Below are 19,477 nucleotides of genomic sequence, written 5' to 3'. Positions count from 1 at the left end.
CATACCTGAATGCAAACTGCCTATTCTAGGACGCCACTCAAAAATCTCAACATTGGAATTCTCCACCCCGTTCCCGTGCACTCTCTGTATCCTATTTTCTAGTCAATTAATGGCAGCTCCGTTCTCCCAGTTGCTTAGGTAAAAAACTTCTAATCATTTTTATCTCTCTCTCTCTTTTTTTTTTTCTTTTTTCATTGGCCATGAGTCGGAATTGACTTGATGGCAGTGGGTTTGGTTTTGGTATATCGAGTCCATTAGCAAATCCTTTTGGCTTTGTCATCAAAATATAGGGCCAATTTTATATCCCCTTTCTACTTTTACCACCCTGGTCATTATGGTAGCAATCTCTTAAGTGGTTTTCTGTCCTTGCCCTTTTCAGTACAGCAGCTAAGTCAGGTCATGGTGTTGCTCTGCCCACAGTTCTTCTGTGGCTTTCCATCTCAGCGTGAAAGTCGTGGAGCTTACCTGAAAGGTTGTGCCCATATGAGCCACACCACCCTCTCTCTGCCTCACCCTACTCTCACCTCCTGCTCCCTTTTGCCTCACTCTTCTCCAGTCACACTGCATGCTTGATGCCTTTGTACTTGCTGTTTCTTCTGCTCAGATGCTTGTCCCGGGGACATCAGTATGATCTTCTTGTTTTTCTCAGTGAGGACATCCTTGACCACAGCTTGACATTGCAATACCCTGAACCACACTCCCACCCTCTTTTTCTGCTTTGTTTTTCTCCATGCCATGCGTTGCCATCCAACTTAGTTGTTGATTGTGCTTCTTTTGCTCTAGAATGTAAATCTCCCAGGACAAGGGTTTCTGTGTGTTCTGGTCACTGTTCTATTCACGACAGTGAATATACAATAGTGGTTGATACAGAGGTGCTAAAATAAATGTGTGAATACTATGTGCCCAGCACCAGGCCAGGGAAGGTGGTCAGTAAGACTTGGCCCTCACATACCAGACAAGTATACCAGGGCTTGCATTGCACACCTGAGCGTGAGCATGGTGCACACCTCCTCACCTGCAAGTCAGGAAGGGCGATAACTTGGCTTCCAGGGGACTGGAGTACCAAGGTAAGGTGATGCACACACAGATTTCTGGAGGCTGAGCTCTTATTGAAGGGAAGGGGACAATGTACCTGGATGACAAAGCACCATGTGCAAATGCAGATATGGTGAGGGAAAGGATGGTGGTGGGTTCAGGGACTAAACAGTAAGCAGCTGGTTCAGTGGAGGTTCTTGGGTGGTGCATATGGTTTGCTCTCGACTACTAACCTTAAAGGTTGGTGGTTTGAACCCACCCAGTGGTGCCATGGAAGAAAGGTCTTGGTAGTCTTCTTCTGTAGAGATTACAGCCAAGAAAACCCCTGTGGAACATTCTACTCTGTAACACATAGAGTCACCACGAGTAGGAATCAACTCGACAGCAACGGATTTGATTTTGGTTTTAGTTTTCTGTGGTAGAATTCTCACCTTCTGTGTGGGACACTCAGGTTCAATTCTTGGCCAGTGTACCTCATGAGCAGCCACCACTTGTCTGTCATGGAGGCCTGCATGTTGCCATGATGTTGGATGGGTTTCAGCAGAGCTTCCAGGCTATGATGGACTAAGAAGAAAGGCTTGGTGACCTACTTCTAAAAAATTAGCCAGTGAAAACCCTGTGGATCCTAACAGTCAAATCTGCAGCTGATCGTGGGGGATGGCGCAGGACCAGTCATTGTTTCATTCCATTGTGCATGGGGCCACCGTGGGTCATGGCCATCCTGACAACAGCAGTTTAGTAGGGCTGGAGCTCAGGTATGAATTTGGGAGCAGTGACAGAAGAGCCAGGACAGGAAACTGGAGTCTGATTTGTGTGTTAGGCTGAGGGATTTGACTTAATCCTGAGGGGGCAGGGAGTCATTAAAGACTTTTAAGGAGATAGGGTGTCTCTACATAGAAAGGTCTGGTTCCTGGAGCATGGATCCTGGGAAAGCAGGGCAGTGGTGAGTTAGGAGGCTGCCACAGGAATCTTGGCAAGAAGTAATGGTGGCTTAAACCGAGGCAGCAGCAGTGGGAAGACGTGGATGGATGCAGAGGATGTTAGAGCCTCCTAGTTACTCGAATGACAGCATTTTTTTCTGGTTTTAGATGCAGTTATTCCGGGAGACAGGAAGATAGACCGGCTAACTTTATGTGTAGCTTTGATTTGTGTTGCCAGAGAAATGCCTATGGTTTCTGATCCAAGTGTTTCTGGCTCCATTCCCTTTGGCTAAATAGATGTACCCCTTTGGAAACAAGGACGCTTTGTACTGTTACCGGACTGCTACCTTGTTCTAAACTACCATATGGAATCTGTCTCAACAGAATATACCAATTTTCCTAGTAACACAAGCACACTTTGTACTTTGGTCAAAATGTTCTGTTTCTCAGTGCATTTAAATCTTTCTGTATATCTATGGGCCATACATAGGAGCAAATTGTGTATTTAATCTGCAGTCTTAAGGGTGAATAGATGTTAGGATTGCTGTTTTCTCCTTTTGGAATTTTTGTTCTGAGTTTTAAAGACACTTACCCATCTGTTTATGACTTTCAAGTGAGTGTTCTAAGTGGAAGCGATGAATAATTATGTGAATTATGAAAGATGTATTGAGGGGTGCTGTCAATTTTTCTTTTTTCTATCTTTCTCAGCTGTTTGTACAGCTTTAAAAATGTCTAACATAAGCAGATAGTATTTATGAGGAATTCAAACAAATATCTAAATGTATCTAAAAATATCTGTGGATTTTTATCTGGATTATATCTTTTAGGAGGAGACCTTAGGGTGCAGGGTTGCTTCAACTGCATTTCAAAGAATCTGTTCTTTTTTTAAATCATCTTTTGCCCATATCTTCAATTATTTATAGATAATGTGTATTTAATATTATCATGTTACAAAATTGTTTTGATAAAAAGTGGTATGTTGGATTTACTGTTGAACTTCTTTACAGAAATAGAAATTAAGTTGAAATTAGTATTTTTAAAGCAGTCTTATATTGTGTTTCCCTCTAGCCAAACATAGTAGATGATTAGGAATAATTCAATTCATGTAACTCTGTAACAGAACGAGTTGTATCTTCCTCTACCCACAAGGGGTAATTGATTAGTTCCAGTTACTTCTTTCCACAAGGGTTTAGATTTCTGACTGTAATGTATAAAGACTTCAAAGAGTTTAGAGTTGGCTACATATATGCAAATTAAATTATACAGCAATTTTCAAAATATGCTTTTGCTCAGTATTAATATTGAGCCAAACCAGTTGAAAATAGCAGTTGGAACAATGACTTCGTTTGTCAATTTTTATTCCTTTTGCTTGTAGTTAAAATTCTGTTGGGAGTTGAGTAAATTTAAATGTAAATAAAATGAAACATCAACATACTTCAACTCAGAGAACTGGTTACCATGTTATTAAGTCACAAAATTGCGTAACTTAATATTATAGGCCTAAAGCAAATGCTAATACATTTTGACCTTGGTTTGTCCTTGACATTATTCTTTGGTAATTGCTGGCAAGCTGACAATCAACAAAGGAAACCAGCGAAGCGAAGGAGAATTATATAAGAGCAGTTTGGAGGGTCTTACACTGTGTGTTGTGGTGTTCTGAGGTGTTGACCACCCTTTTCTATTACTGTCTACTAGCTCACCTTCCAACCGTTCTTGAGTTGGCTCATGTAGGTAGATCTGTTCTAATCCTAAGTAGCTGGGATTTAATTTATTGATTTCATCCTCTATGTAAAAATCTAAGCAGAAGTACATGTATTAATAATCACAGGCTGTTCCTTCTCTCTTGTCACACACAAAGGTACATATTTGCATATATGTATCCTATGCCTATAATATGCCTAATTAATTCATCTCTTCAGAAGAAGTTCTGGTATTGTCACAGATGTTAAGAAGAGTGTTACTTAATTCTATAAACCATTTCATCTGTACTTAGGAAAATTATCCAGAAAGTAAATGTTGGAAAAATGACAATCTTTGCTGACTAAGCTTTTCCTTTGTGTTGATTGCTCCACATGGACAGGCCTGGACATGTTTGTTTTATGTACCTAGGTTTACAAGTTTGCCTTTAGGTTTTTGGCTAACGTGTTAGAGAGTGGTATTTAGGTAAGAACATGTGAATATGAATAATAAATGTTTATTAAAAAAAAGCTACTCTCTAAGCATTGATGACTTAAAGAGACTAGAAAATATTCATGATTTAAAAAAAAAAGAGAGAAAGAAACTACACCACAGAGTGGTGCTAATTTTACTGCCTCCTATGGTATTCTTGGAAACCCTGGTGGCGTAGTGGTTAAGTGCTACGGCTGCTAGCAGTTCGAATCCACCAGGCGCTTCTTGGAAACTCTGTGGGGCAATTCTGCTCTGACCTGTAGAGTCGCTATGAGTCGGAATCAACTCGACGGCAGTGGGTTTGGTTTTTTTTTTTATGGTATTCTTGTAAATGGTATTCTAAAATAAATCTTAGCTAAGAGCTAAGCTACTTTAAATTTCCGGTTTTGGAAACATGTTTATGTTCCTATGTCAGAATGCATTATATTTTCATTGATACTGTAATCCTTTATGATCAGTTATGAGTCTGGATTTTTTTTTTTGGTAGAAAATCCTCATTATTTGGTATGCTGAGCTTTTGCTCTCATGGGCTGGCTGACCCATTATTGGTATTGGTGTTCTCTAAAATGTAGGGATGGCAGATGGCAGGACAACTCTAGTGTATACCTGTGAGAGCTTCCTGAACATGTTTGGGAAAGTACATTACCACTGAATGGCTTACCAGAAAGGGCGGTGTTGAAGAAGTTAGTATTTGTAAGCAACAATATCTTACATGAATTAAAGGTGAATTGTGTGTGTGTTTTTTTTCCCGTTCAGATTTTGGGGTAAGTGCATTCTTAGCAACAGGAGGTGATGTTACCAGGAATAAAGTAAGAAAAACTTTCGTTGGTACCCCATGTTGGATGGCCCCTGAAGTCATGGAACAGGTAAAAAATTATGATATTTTGATTGACACAGTACAGTAGTACATATCATTCATATACTAACATTTTATTTAAATCCATCATTTTAGTAAAATGCGTCACATAACTAAGATTTAATTCCTGCTTGCAAGGACTTAACAAACTAGTATGAAAATTGTGAATACGTAGCAGTGGACTTCCCTCAGAATATTGACTGTGTGATTTGTAACATGCCTGCTACGTAATTGTGTTTTTTTTCTTTCTGGTTCCCATCTTAGGTGAGAGGCTATGACTTCAAGGCTGACATGTGGAGTTTCGGAATAACAGCTATTGAATTAGCAACGGGAGCAGCGCCTTATCACAAATATCCTCCTATGAAAGTAATTACTTTTGGAAATAATATGTCTGACTTGAAATAAGACTTAGAGGAATCTGTCCCCTCATTCTCTTAAATATAGTCATTTTTCTTTTAGACTTGAGGAGAGTTAGTGGAAGGATGCAGCCAAGTTAAACGTTGTCTGACGTTTTTTCTGTGGACAGAATAGAACAAAGGTAGTACGTTGCCCAGCTTTGAAGCTTGCTTTACATTCTTAGCACATGGCTGAGAAGAGAACGTGATCAGATCGGCTGATGGAGGTTGATCTGCTGATAGAGGTTGATCGCTGTGACAAATGCTAGTCATTAGTCTTTTTGATAGAGCACACCCACTTCCCCAAAGAAAAGCTAAAAATAGCCTATAGTGCTATCATCTTTGCAGATGAACTTCCCAAAATTTCAGGGCTTTTTTTTTTTTTGTCTTTAAAATGGTCTATAATATTTTAGCCCTGCCCTCATACTGTCATGCTGGTGACTCATTCATGTAAATGAACCACAGTGTTTTTCAGAAATAAAATATATTTTGGATTCCATTTTCAGGTTTTTGTTGTCTTTTAACCAGCTTATGTCATTATTTCTTCTATTTTGAGACGGTTACCAGGGTTGATTTACCCTCCTGGATTTTGTTTTGGGGATGATATACTTGAGTGGGGAAACCCTAGTGGCATAGGGTTAAGAGCTATGGCTGCTAACCAAAAAGTTGGCAGTTCGAATCCCCCAGGTGCTCCTTGGAAACCCTGTGGGGCAGTTCTACTCTGTCCTATAGGGTCGCTATGAGTTGGAATCAACTTGACAGCAGTGGGTGGATGGGCATACTTGAGTGAAAATTATAAAGATATTTTATAGATAATATGGCCCATGGGGAAACCCTGGTGGCATAGTGGTTAAGAGCTACGGCTGCTAACCAAAAGTTCGGCAGTTCGAATCCACCAGGTGCTCCTTGGAAACCGTATGTATGGGGGAGTTCTACTCTGTCCTGTAGGGTTTCCATGAGTTGGGATCGACTCGATAGCACTGGATTTGGCTTTTTTTGGTTTTATGGTCCATGGTTGCTTTATTTTTTTCCTAGGCAAATATTATAAAAATATAGGATGATTAAAACAAACAAAAAACTGAGGATAAAAAAGTTAAATAGTTTTACTGATTGAAAAAGTAATACATTCCTGTTATAGAAAATTTGGAAGTTTAAGTAAGTTTAAGTAAGCGTGAAGAAGAAAATAATTACCAGTAATTCCATCAGCCTCCTAGAATCCCTGTTAAGATTTTACTGTAGTTCATTTCATTGTTTCTCTCTTTCTTTCTATGTGTATGTGTGTGTGTGCGTATATATATATATATTTAATGTAGTTAAGATATTAAGTCTATCTGCTTGTGTATCAATTGTCTATCCGTCTCTCACTGATTTTGTTAGTTGAAAAGTTAAAGTTGAGGTGTAAACAATTGAAATGACCTTTCAGAAAAAAAAGCACTGAAGCAACTCTGAGGACTTTTTCTTTTATCTAGTTTTTCTGAATCATTCTTCTTATTCTTTGTTTTCATTCTTTCCCTACTTCTCAGTGTTTCCCACCTGAATCCAAAGTCACACTTGCTAATCCCAGCCTGGAGTGCCACAAGACTTCCTTCTGAGTTCATGTTGTCTCACTCTCTTCTGTTTGCTATTATCCTCCACAAACAATAAACTGTCACTTTAATCCTTCATCTAGTCACACATCTGAAAGTGTTTGAAAAGAGTCTTGCATGTATAACATCTGCGTAAATTAGGGCTGATTTATGCGTTAATGAGATTTACTCATTTCATAGGTCAATATTTTGCTGGGAATTCTACCATTTCTTAAGCAAATTATCTTGATGTTGATATGAAAGACTGGAATTTTTTTCTTTTTAATTGAAGTTGTATTCTGATTTTGTTTTACCCTTTTTCAGAAGAAGCATGGCCTTTTGATCTGATTATGGTCTTTGGCAACTCAGTTGTAGTCTGGCTATTGTTCAGTGGCTTGCTGTCTCAATTTAACCAAGTTTTTAAGCAATTTTCTGCATGTATTTTTAGGCACCAAAAAAAAAAAAAAAAAAGAAATCATGTTACTTCTTGGGATGTTGTCGATGTATTTTTAGGCTTGGTAATGTGTTACAAAAGCCTTGAGTACAGGCGGTGCCTTACCATGAATGAATGACCTGCAGACATGAACATTCACTACTGCTCTGGCCCTCTTTCCCAGCCAGAGTCCCAGCCTTCACTATGCTGGGTTTGGAGCTATGTGCTCCTTGAGGCAGCGTGAGAGCCAGTTCCCAGGAAGCTCTGTCCCGGGCCCTTTGGGAGATTCACTCTTACACGTAGAGCAGATTTTATAAGTCCTGTGAATGGAGTTAAAAAAAAAAAAAACGTTAAAGGGCACATGAACAGATTTGCAAAAAGAAATTAATGCTCTCAGTACACAATTTCTGGAAAATTAAAATCATGGGACGGAAATTTGGTACCTAACCAAGGATGCTCTTTGATATTTTTGTGAAAAATTAACAGCTGAATTGTAGCAGTTACTGTGCTCAAACTCTGTCTTCATGTTTGTTTCTGCCACAGGTATTAATGTTGACTTTGCAAAATGACCCACCCACTTTAGAAACAGGAGTAGAGGATAAGGAAATGATGAAAAAGTACGGCAAGTCCTTTAGAAAATTACTTTCACTGTGTCTTCAGAAAGATCCTTCCAAAAGGTATGTCAAACTCAGTGGATAAGTTAATGACCTGCCGTAGTCATGACAAAGCTTTGTTTGTGATGGAGAAAGGCTATGTGAGGACATCTAAAAGGTGCTTCTAGTCTCCAGGGAAAGCCTGTTTGACCCCTGGATTTCCAACCTGTTAGTAGAAGACAGTGCGAGTCAGAGGGAGCTGAGTGAGTGGAGGACTAGGGGGAGGCAGAGGGAAGTCTTTGATGATAATAGGATTCACTGCGTTTGTTAGGTGTGGGCTGTATCATCGTAGGAAATGAAGTAAAACAAATTAAAAGAAATTGGCAATGCTGCATCCAGAAGCTGAGCTAATATTCTGCACCGTGTAGGTTGGGCTGACCTCTCAGGATTTGAGTATCCTGCTAGCTCTAGTCTAAACCAAGCAGAGCTATTGAATTTTGCATGAGCTTCCTTTTTTTTTTCCTTTTAGTTGCAGAACAAGTTGTTTGTGCTGTGTAAAAGATTATCAGTAAAGAAGATTAAGGAGATTTTTACCTTAGGTTAATCATATAAACAGAAACAAATGACTTTAAATTTAAGTTAGTGTTTACTATTTATTCTTGGGTTATTGCCGTGCACAGTGGTGTGTTTATTTTCAGAGTTTGTTTTTCTCCTTAGTTTCTATGTCTTTGAAATATGCTGGGTGGTGATAATAGAGTCCAGTGTTCTTTATCACTTTCAGGGGAGTGCTGATGATGTGAACCATGCATTGCCTGGATATGCCCTTTCTATTCAGCTTACCTGTGTGTGGCACTGTTCTAACATACTGTGAATGTAGGCTTAGAGACCTGGAGGAACCCCTGGGAAGTTACCATCTACCCTAATCCATCCAGGGATCCAATTTGATATTTACATTTTAAAACTTAATAACTGACTTTTCTTCTGAAACTTTCTTTTTTCAGGGAAGGACCTTGCTTTTCAAACCTATTCCTTTAATTTTAAGTTCTCTATGAAACTGGTTAAGCACGGTAACCAACTGTTTGAGTAGACGCCCTTCTCTTTATTAAACACAATTTCCATTATTTTACTCATTCTTTGGTAGCTGCTCTTCATTCTTTTAAATTCTACTGAAATTGCTGTAAATCTTTTTCACGTTAGTCACTTTTCTCACAGAGCTAGGTCTAAAGAGTGTTTGCTATTAAACAACAGTTTTAATAATAATCTTGTAATTATGTATTATACAAGGTATGATTACTTTGTTACACCTATAGATTATTTCTGCCGAAACATCTCAGTTGTTGTTTATAATTTATATTAGTAGTTTAAGGATTTCTTTTAGGTATTTTGTCTAAAACCTAATCTGTTCTCACTGTTGGGCAATTGCCCTCTATAACAAACAATTTTAGGCTGTTAACGACCCACACAGACTTCTTTGAAAGAAAAATACATAGGCATTGAGTATGTATGTGAGAGGTTTGAGCACGAAAGAGTTATGTGAAATGTGAGAATGGAGAAAGTAACATTGTTAAATTATTATATAGGATGTTCTTTGTAAATATGCATCTGTTACTGAATTAATGGATGGTACAAATGGATAAATTCTTTACTACTAACCGTAAAGGTTAGCAGTTCAAGCCCAGAGGTGCCTTAGAAGAAAGGCCTGGCAATCTGCTTCCGAAAGGTCATAGCCTTGAAAACCCTATGGAGTGCAGTTCTACTCGGTGCACATAGGATCTCTATGAGTTGGTATCAACCTGCTGGCAACGGGTTTATTTTTTTTTAACATATAAACATTTGATAGCTGTATAGTTCTTAAAGAAACCATGTGTATTTTTAGTGATTTCTGCCTTTGCTTATTTTAAGGGTTCTTCTTCCTTTGTCTCTACTTCCACATGTCTTTTAATACTCTGTTCAAATGCCACATCTTAGATACACCTGGGTACGATCCCTTGCTCTACTTTATCTTGTCTATGTGACTTTATGTGACTTAGTTTCTTCATCTGTAAAATGGGACTAATAACACCTACTTCATAGGATTGCTGTTAGGATGGAATGAGATAGGGCATATAAAGCACAGGGCCTGGTAGTTTCTAAGTGCTCAGGAAATTAGAATTGCAGTTCATTTTTCACCTTTTTTCCTTAATCAAGTGGAATTATTGCAACTCAGTTTTCCTACAGTATTTTGAATATTTGTCTGTGGTAGTGCTTATCACACTTATATTTATTGATTTACACACCCAACTTCCTCAGGTGCTTGTAAGTTGTTTAGAAGGAGAGCCCATACTGCTCATCTTTGTGTCCAGAGTCTGGTCTGTATTATGTACTCAATACTATTTATTGAAAAACCAGAGAGAAGATATGGGGCTTGGCAATCTGGAAGCGATTTGCATCCACTGAGAAGTTTCAGCAACAGAAACCAGATTAGAGTGGGTTGAGGTGTGAAAGGAAGATTTTTGATGGTTTATATTTATTTCTGTTGCCTGCATCTAGATCATTTACTTGTAATCCAAAAGCAATTGGCTGGTACCAAAGCCAGAGTATTGCTGAGAGCCCTTTTAGGAGGGAATGAAAAAATATCCCGGAGGAATAGGGACCAAGACAAATTCACTCCTATGCAGGAACCCACAAGCTAACTGAGAAGGGGCTGTGCCTTCTGGAGACTTTGGGAGCTCCTGGAGCCTTCTTAATAGAAGAGAGCTGGGGTGTTGGACTGTTTTCCTCATCCAAATATGTGTTCTGCATTGGCGTAGACAAAGGATTGCTTATATCTGCATAGCAGATCATCTTGCTGTTTCTTAAAAAAAGAAAAAAACATCCTCGATCTTGTGGATTACAAGCTTTGTGTGGATGGCAACTATAAAAAGAACCAGCGTTTTCTTTGAGGAACCAGGGGGTGGGAGTTGCATAGCTAAATCCATAGGAAATGTATGAGATTGGGATAATTTCTTTTGGGGGGAGGGGTGGAGTGAAAAAGGCAGAGCTGCCCGAGGTCAGTGAGCTGTTAGAATTTAGTAATGCACTTGGTTAGAACTATTCAAACTGTAGCATATTCATCCCAGATTCTTTGAGAATTAGTCTAAGTCTCAGTGGGCTTTGGTTCATGCATATGTATTAAATGAATCCTTTAAGAGATTTTTTTCTGAGAATGTTGGTACTTGCAGACCACTGCATTGTTTTTAAGGGTTGTAAATTGAATCATCATTCAAAATCCGGGCCTTTAGTTTGGTTGCTGGTAGCGTTTTAGCATTTCTTGTAAAACAGTATTTGTATTTATAGTATATTGTATTGCTCTGTATTTGTTAGGGGCCATGTTTTTTTTTTTTTTTTTATGTAAGACAGAATTCTTTCTTGGTAGTACTCAGCTAGAAGGCAGGCACACACAGTAACTGGTTGTATGCTGGTAGTTGCTATAGTATAAAGCTAAACTAAACACCAAAAAATCAGAACCTCAATTCAGATTGGCAGCAGCCACCTTAGCTCTCTTACGCCTTTTACAACTTTCTTCCCTCCCTCTTTTGCTGTTCTTTTCAGTTCCATTTTCCATACTTCTTTATGTACATAGTTTGGCTCACGTAGGAGACCACTCCAAAGCTGTGGATGCTTTGGCTTATTTAAACACAAAAAGGAACCAGTGACCTGCTATTTAGTTATTCTCTGTATAGAATAGGCAGGAACGATTATTTAAGTCTATTGAAAAAAGAATGGGGCCCCTTTAAACTAGTTCTCATTTTTCCTGTTGTGGTGTTTTCGCATTTGTTGAGGTAGGCTAAGAGTGGAGTGCAGAGAAAGGCATTCTCTCTGCTATGTGCTGTTCCCCTTTACATTTTTGGTTACCATAGAAATGACCTTGCTGGGGAAGGGAAAGTCTTTCCCAGCCCTGTAGCTCAAGGTATGTCTGGCATTTTCCAAGTCCTCTTTGTGTCCGTGGGTGGTACACTGGCAAGAGAAGACACTTTACTCCTCATGTGTAGAGGAGAAAGTAGGGGGTGCAGAGAGGAAGGGAAACATTTGACTCCCTACCTTAGGCTCTCAGCTGTGCACAAACTTACCCTCTTTTTTTTGTTGCTAGCATGAGTCTCATTTTCATTGCTACATTCTCCTGTTCCACACTACATTGAGTTGATACTGAGAATTTGGGGCTGACTAAATCTAGCTCCAGCAGTTGTAGTACTCTGTCCAGATGTCTAGCAGCATGCATATTACCTTATATTTCATTATAGTATGAAACTGAGTTATAGTGAGCTTTTTTTTTTTTCTCTTTCCTTCCTTTGCTAGGCATTGGAAATATAAAAAAAGGGATGGTATGTGGGCTCACCCTTGGAAGGGCTTATAACCTAGTGTGGTGGGTGGGGAGACATGGGAACAGATAATTGCAGAATACCGGTGTGGGCAGAGTGGTGTTTGAGCATGGCTTAGGGAGCAATGATTTGTAGGAGCTGGGGGCGGTGTCCCTGAGGAGGGATGACACCCTCCCAGTGTGGGATGACATTTCAGTTGGCTCTTTACTGTTGAACAAGGGTGTTCTAGTTGGTTGGGGAAAAAAACAAAATTGAAGCAAGAAAAGAGAAGTGTTCTTTGTTGTGAAAGAGCAAGAGATGGTGAAGACATCAGTGTAGCTGGAGGATAGCATTCACACAGGGTGTGGTGAGAAACCAGGCTGGAGGAGTCAGGGCCTAAAGCCTGTAAGGCCTGCTAAAGAGCTTTGGCTTTTATTGCTGTTAGCCCAGATAAAAAAAGATCAGATTTTTTGTTTGTTTGTTTGTTTTTGTTTTTAAAGAAGCAAACTGGGTGAGCTGTCTAGAAGATGGCTTGGAATGAGGGAGAGAGAAGTAGCAGAGACACCAGCTGGGAGGCTGTTGTAACTCTATTGACAAGAGGCGATGAAGGTTTCAACCAAAACAGGGGTCTTGAGTTCCTTAATCATTCTGATTTTCTTAAATTTATTTTCACTTAAAAAAAAATTAACTCTAAGTTATTTTCTGTGCTGCTTGTTTGTTTTTAATTTTGTTTCATGTTGTCAGGTAGGTAGACATGACACCAGGTCTTGCTCAGTCGTCTGTTCTTTAACTGCTACCTTGTGCTCTCTCAGTAGCACTTCTTCCACCCAGTGCAATTCAAAGGTAATCTGATGCCCCTCCTATAGTCTGACGGTGCCTGACTCTCACCTGCTAGGTTGTAAGCCGAGGAAGGCAATATTTATGCATGTTGTGTTCACTGTAGTAGGCCTAGCACCTAGAGCAATGCCTGACAGGTAATAGGTGCTCAGCAAATATTTATTGAGAAAAATGAAAGAATGGATTTGGAACAGCTTGAGGCAAAACAAACAAACAAACAAACAGTGATAGTATACACTAAAATAATAACCACGATTAAATCATGTAAAATAGTAGCCTCATTTTTGAATTCTAGTGCCTGTTTAACAAAGTAAAAATTCATGAATTTGACAGAGTTTACCGAGGGATATGGCCCACAAAAAATCTATAATGTAGCCCACCTGTTGTTGAGAACTTTATTTACTCAAGGCAATTAGCGATTAGTGGCTGCTTATTGCAGTGGATGTGGGGATTAGGGGTTCTTTGTGAAGTTAGTTATCCGTAGTCAGTGTTCTACTTGGAGTCTGAGGAAAAGAGAGGTAACAATGTAAACAAAATTTCTTTGCAGAGGAATAGAGTTTATGGCCTCTGTGGACTTGAACACAGCTTATACACTGACACACTTAATGACATTTCTTAATCCTTTCATATGCTTGGGTTTGGTCCCTGGGAATATCTTAGTGGAACTTTCTGGTTCCAAAGCAGGGCTTTCCAGCCTTTTCAAGTCTGAGGACTCCTTTTAAACTTGCACCTTCCCCAAGCATAATCATCTATACCATCGATAATCACTGCCTGAGAGGAAATCTAATGATGTTCAGTAATGCTTTCCTACCCCTCCCAACATTTTTTCTTATGAAAAATTTAAAAGACACAGAAAAAGGATAGTAAATTGTTCACTTGTGTACCAGCATTTAGATTCAACAGTGCTTAGCATTTTGCCACATTTGCTGTTTGTAGTTATCCGCATTTTATTTTACTGAGCTGTTTGAAAGTAACAGTCTTAATTTTTTGCTTACAGCTTTTACAAATGACATTTCCCTACATAACCACACTACTTTTCCATACCTAAGAAAATTAGCAATAATTTTCTGATGTTAACTAGCATGTTCACATATCCCCAGTTATTTCCAAAGGTCTTTTGAAGCTCTCCATACCTCCCTTGCCAGCAAACCTAGGCTTCAGGCAGGGGCCATGTGTGGTGCTTGGTTGTTGCTTCTTAAGTCTGTTTCACTCTGGAACAGTCTTCTCACTCTCCCCTTTCCCCCATGACACTGACTTTTTGAAGTGATCAGGCCGGTTGTCTTGCTGACTGGTCCAAAACTCCACATTTAGCTGCTTCTTTTAGAAGGAACTATTAATGAAGAAGGAAACCCTGGTGGCATAGTAGTTAAGTGCTGTGGCTGCTCACCAAAAGGTCGGCAGTTTGAATCTACCAGGTGCTCTTTGGAAACTCTATGAGGCAGTTCTACTGTGGCGTGTAGGGTTGGTATGAGTTGGAATTGACTTGATGGCAACAGGTTTGGTTTTTTTTTTGGATTGATGAAGGAAGCTATTCTTTAAGAAAGAATGACAATTAATAAATGTAGACGTGATAGAATTAGAAAATCAGTATTCTGCAAACCCCCATGAAATAATTATTTTAGACAAAGATGTTAAAACCATTAGGTGAAAGGGTTTTCTTGAAACTTGATATTCATACAATGCTATAAAGTATTACTCAACAGAGTATTTGCTAATCACAATGGGGAAAACTCCCTTTTACCATGGAGAGATTTGGGGCCTGGAGACCAAGTGATTAAATTTAGCATCACGAGTAGCGGAATAACCCAACATTACACACCTCCAGTATGCTGCAGTAAAAAACACACAACATCATCTGTGAGGTATTCTTGCCAGAAACGCTTGACTAAGCCTGATCAAGCCTTTAGACCTAACTTTGAATTTACAGGGGATACAAGTTAAATGACACTACAAGGAAATATTCAGACAGATCTAGTAATCCTTTCAAATGAATTTCCACTTTATTAATCCTGGTTGCATTTACCTACACCTGAAAACAGTAGTCCACATACATTTGAGGCAAGGTTATTCATTGGGCAGACAGTGCTCGTACACAGGGATTTGGGGAACCCTTGCAGTAGCTCCTGCTCCTAGGGATTTGTAGTGCACAGTAGACAGTAATTTCTTTTATAGGATCCTATTGCGGCTTTTGTATGGTTTCTTAATAAATACAGGAATTTAACTCACAACTGTGTCAGTCTGCCACCTTTTAGAAACACTGAATTCCTTTAGTGAAGTGTAAGGATGAAGAATGGATAAATTGATCATGCCCCAAGCATTTAACTTCACAGGAGTTTATATGTTTTGCAGCAGAGGTGTTTGGAATGAACTGGAAATGTGGCACTCTTTTATATGGTGCCAGCTTATGATTAATTTAGTTTCTGATTTTGCTTTTCCTAAATTGGTCTTCCAGAAATACTGTAGGTTTAAGTTGTTACATCAAGGCGGTGTATTTATTGAATGGTCCTTGTTTCAACTCTGATTTATTATTGATCTTTCAGGCCCACAGCAGCAGAACTTTTAAAATGCAAATTCTTCCAGAAAGCCAAGGTAACATGCTTAAAAACCCAAGTAAATCTGCTATTTGAAATCACTACGGATTTCCATGTGTGATATTTGATTTTAAACTGTTGGGATATTTGTTTTGCAGAACAGAGAGTACCTGATTGAAAAGCTGCTTACAAGAACACCAGACATAGCCCAAAGAGCCAAAAAGGTAAGTGCTGCTAGCCTGTGTGACCCCGTGAGAGCCACTCCCCACCCCAGGAAATGAGACCCATAGAAGAATAGGAAAAAGATTTGCACGTGTATGTGTTATTTACAGATGATATAATGAGTAAATTACTCGGATACTTGCATTTTGACTTCTGGTTGTCTCAGGTTGCTATTGTCTTTGGGATGGAAACAAAGTGGAACTTAAATGATTTAGTTTTTCCATTTATCCATTTTGCTTAAAGAAGGTCAGAGAGAAGGCAAGGTTTAAATACTAGAGAGTTAAACTGTTCTTTAATATCTTTCATTTGGATTTTACGGAAGAGGAACAATCAGTTTTTAAACACAGTTTAAAACGACAAAAACGAAAAACAAAACTTTTGTTTTCAATGATTATTCCGAGTATCTATGGGTATAAAAAAAAAAAAAAAAAGGTTCTTGTAAAAGACCTGTGGTCCTTTTTGTGTTCTACCTTCTGTTAACTGAATTGCGTTAATGATTACCTAAAAAAAACTTTCCAGTCTAGGTTTTAGGTTTTTGAAGTGGTGTGTGTGTGTGAGAGTATTTCTATGCTTATCCAGGTTTTTTTCTAATTTGTAATTGTGGATTTCATTATTGTATTCATCCTAACAAAATTTAACCATGATTTAGTTTGGTTTTAAAATTTGATATTTATAATTTAATAATTATTTGTATAGTCAAGAGACTAGAAAGGGAGGATTTTTTTTTCCTTCTCAAAATCATTATAGGGAAAGCTGGTAGGAATCTGAGTTGTCTGTTCTGTAAATAAAATTGGCAAAGCAATGTGCACTGGAGTTTACATCTCATCTTACCAAGGCATAAGTAAATTTGAATGTTTTCTAAAACATTCTGTATGAAATGTGTTCAGCTGATGTTTTAAAATAGACTTCAAGAAATGAACCACTCTGTGCATGTATCTGAGTGCCTCCTCTGGACCAGCAGGGTTCTGTGGGGTGGGCTGCTTTCTGCTCCTGGGCTTGTGGGCCTGGGCTGGGAATGGGGGCTTGGTTTGTTGATGGCGGAGACCTGAGCCACGGTTGACCTGGTGGAGGCAGCAGAGAAGCTGCAGCTTAAGTTTGTGACAACAGATTAGAAACTGGTAGTTCCAGACCAGAGTTTGAGGGTTCCTACAAAAGCCTGGGGAGATTAGTTGGGATGTGGCGGTCTAGCCCAGGGCCTTTTGATCAGATATCTAAAACCTTAGCCAGGGTTGGAGAGAGCTGTTAGAATGCCATAGGCTTGTGTGGTATGTACCCCCAGATGACATTTTCGTTTTGTTTTTGGGTCTGTACTTATTCCGTTCCAAGTTTCACATCCTGCTGCTCTTCTAGGTGAGCTGGGTTTTCCAGGCCTGCTTTCTCTTTAGAGCTTTGGCTTCATACCTCCAGCTCTTTGTTAAGTGGCTTACCAGCATCTCAAGTGCAGTGTTCCCAAAATGGTTTACCTTCCCTCCCAAACCTAACCCTCTTCCGTGCTCTGTATCTCTTCCTGTGAGCCACCCAGCCTCAGAGCACTGGGGTTACAGACCTCCTCCTGCTTCGTTTCCCCATCTGATCACTCTACAAGTCCCTCCTGTGTTTCCCTCTGCAACATGGCTCATAGTGGTTTCCTTATCGGTTTTTAATTGGACAGTCTCAGTAGATTTCTAATTGTTCTCTCTCCATTCCTCCTGTCTCTTCTTTCTTAGACACTGCTACAAGATTAACTTTCTGACCATGCCACTTAATTGCTCAAAAGTAGTGTCTAAAATTAAAAACAACTACAAGGGCAAACCAATTAAAAAAAAAAAATGGTTTCTTACTCCTCATAAAATAAAGGCCAAACCTCCTTTGCCTGGAACTCACAGCAGCATCTCACCTTCTAGCCTTATTTTCTACTTCTCTCCTTCATGTATTCAAAACTCCAGACAAACTGAGCCACTGTTCCCACTACACAGCCTGTACTTTCCTTTGGGACTTTTATCAATTAGGAAAAAAAAAAAAGAATCTGTTCAGACTGTGACTTTCTTTCCTTTAAAAAATATTTTAAGAAATTTATTAAATATTAGTGTGCTCTGTATTCCAAACTTCATTTTGCATGTATCTTAAAAAAAAAAAAAATTTTTTTTTTTTTTTTTAAAGAATAAGCAACTAGAGTTTTGAGAGAGGTGATTTTTCAGCCATGTCTTCTGCCGTTTACTTGCATTTTGATTTTAGACTTAAACCTCTGGGCTTCTTTTATCCTCCATCCCTTCAAATGGAGAATGACCACATATCTCAGAGTCACAAAGAGGAGTAAAGGGAGAATATAAATTAGTTCTTTAAACATCTTAGAGAAAACAGAGTGGCCCATTGTACTGTTACCCTGGCTGCTCTAGAGTCATAAAGCTGGCAAAGAAAATAAGGCACGAGGGCCCCATTGCACAGTGGTAACCTTGTCCTGGTCAGCAAACCTACCGTAGAATCATAGGCGGGGAGCACAGTGTGGCTGGTAACCAAACTGCACTATAAGATGCAAACTATGACCGGAAAATAAGCAGCTTTATGACATTTAAACATTTGTTGTAGGATGTCTTCACTTGTCTTAGGTTCTTTCAGTGACCCCAGTGTTTTGTTTAAAAATTGGTATGGGGAAATCTTTATTATTTCCCATTCTTGGGCTTCTCTATTGAGGTCTCCTCAGCTGCTTGTTTTCCTGTTTGCTGTGGTGCCTCCACGCTTGATCTTGCTCTAGTTTCTCTGGTGCCAGTTTGTTCCTCAGAGGCTCCTTGCTGATGTTGGCCCCTTGATGTTTGTCTTCTCAATTTGTGGTCTTAAAAATAGGAACAGTGAGTCCATTGATATAAAACCACTTGCCGTCGAGTTGACTTCCACTCATGGGGACCCCATGTATGTCATAGAAGAACTGTGCTCCATAAGGTTTTCAAAGGCTGGTATTTTAGAAGTAGATCACTAGGATTTTCTTCTGAGGTGCCTTTGGGTAGACTTAATCTTTTCCAACCTTTCGGTTAGCAGCCAAGTGTGTTAACTGTTTGTACCATCCAGGGACTCTGCTCATAGGATGTGTTGTTGTTGGGTGCTGTCAAGTTGATTTTGACTCATAGTGACCCTATATGACAGAGTAGAACTGTCCCTTTGGTTTCCTAGGCTGTAATCTTTACAGGAACAGATTGCCAGACATTTCTTCTACAGAGCTGCTGGGTAGATTTGAACCACCAGCCTTTCACTTAGCAGCCAAGCACTTAACCATTGCACCACCAGGGCTCCTTGTTCATTGATACACTGGTTTTTAAATGACAGCTGGGTCTGTTGGCAAGGCTCTTGATCATTTAGGCAATCATGTTGATTAGATATATGTTGCCATAAACTTTAATTTTCTTCTTCTCCTTCCTATGGTGACCAAAATTAAAGAAATATTTTTCAATATTTATTTTCTTTAACACGAGTAATTTGCATATGTAAGAAGGAGAGGGACTGGTGATGCAACTACTCTTAGAAAGTCCTATGAAGCCCACCTGGGTGAGAGAGAGGCAGAGGCCTTGTCACTGTCTGGAATGTAATGGATTGGTTGGGAGCCGCCTAATTGCATGTGGGTAGGTGATCTTGTC

At 39.3% G+C, this 19,477-nt stretch overlaps 1 protein-coding gene across 3 annotated transcripts in view; it reads left to right on the top strand.

The window, feature by feature from the left end:
- The window catches only part of STK39 (serine/threonine kinase 39), a 346,663-nt gene that overhangs the window by 135,305 nt on the left and 191,881 nt on the right, over positions 1-19,477 (top strand). For all 3 annotated transcript variants that reach the window (XM_049887367.1, XM_049887366.1, XM_049887368.1), the window contains exons 6-10: positions 4,881-4,990; positions 5,245-5,346; positions 7,917-8,050; positions 15,660-15,708; positions 15,809-15,874. In XM_049887367.1, the coding sequence (XP_049743324.1) occupies positions 4,881-4,990; positions 5,245-5,346; positions 7,917-8,050; positions 15,660-15,708; positions 15,809-15,874 (461 nt within the window). The remainder of the gene's footprint in view (positions 1-4,880; positions 4,991-5,244; positions 5,347-7,916; positions 8,051-15,659; positions 15,709-15,808; positions 15,875-19,477) is intronic.

The sequence above is a fragment of the Elephas maximus genome, chromosome 6 (assembly GCF_024166365.1).
Source record: "Elephas maximus indicus isolate mEleMax1 chromosome 6, mEleMax1 primary haplotype, whole genome shotgun sequence".
NCBI lineage: Eukaryota > Metazoa > Chordata > Mammalia > Proboscidea > Elephantidae > Elephas > Elephas maximus.
The sequence above is the reverse complement of the archived record's forward strand: the minus strand, read 5'-3'. Positions and strand labels throughout refer to the sequence as shown.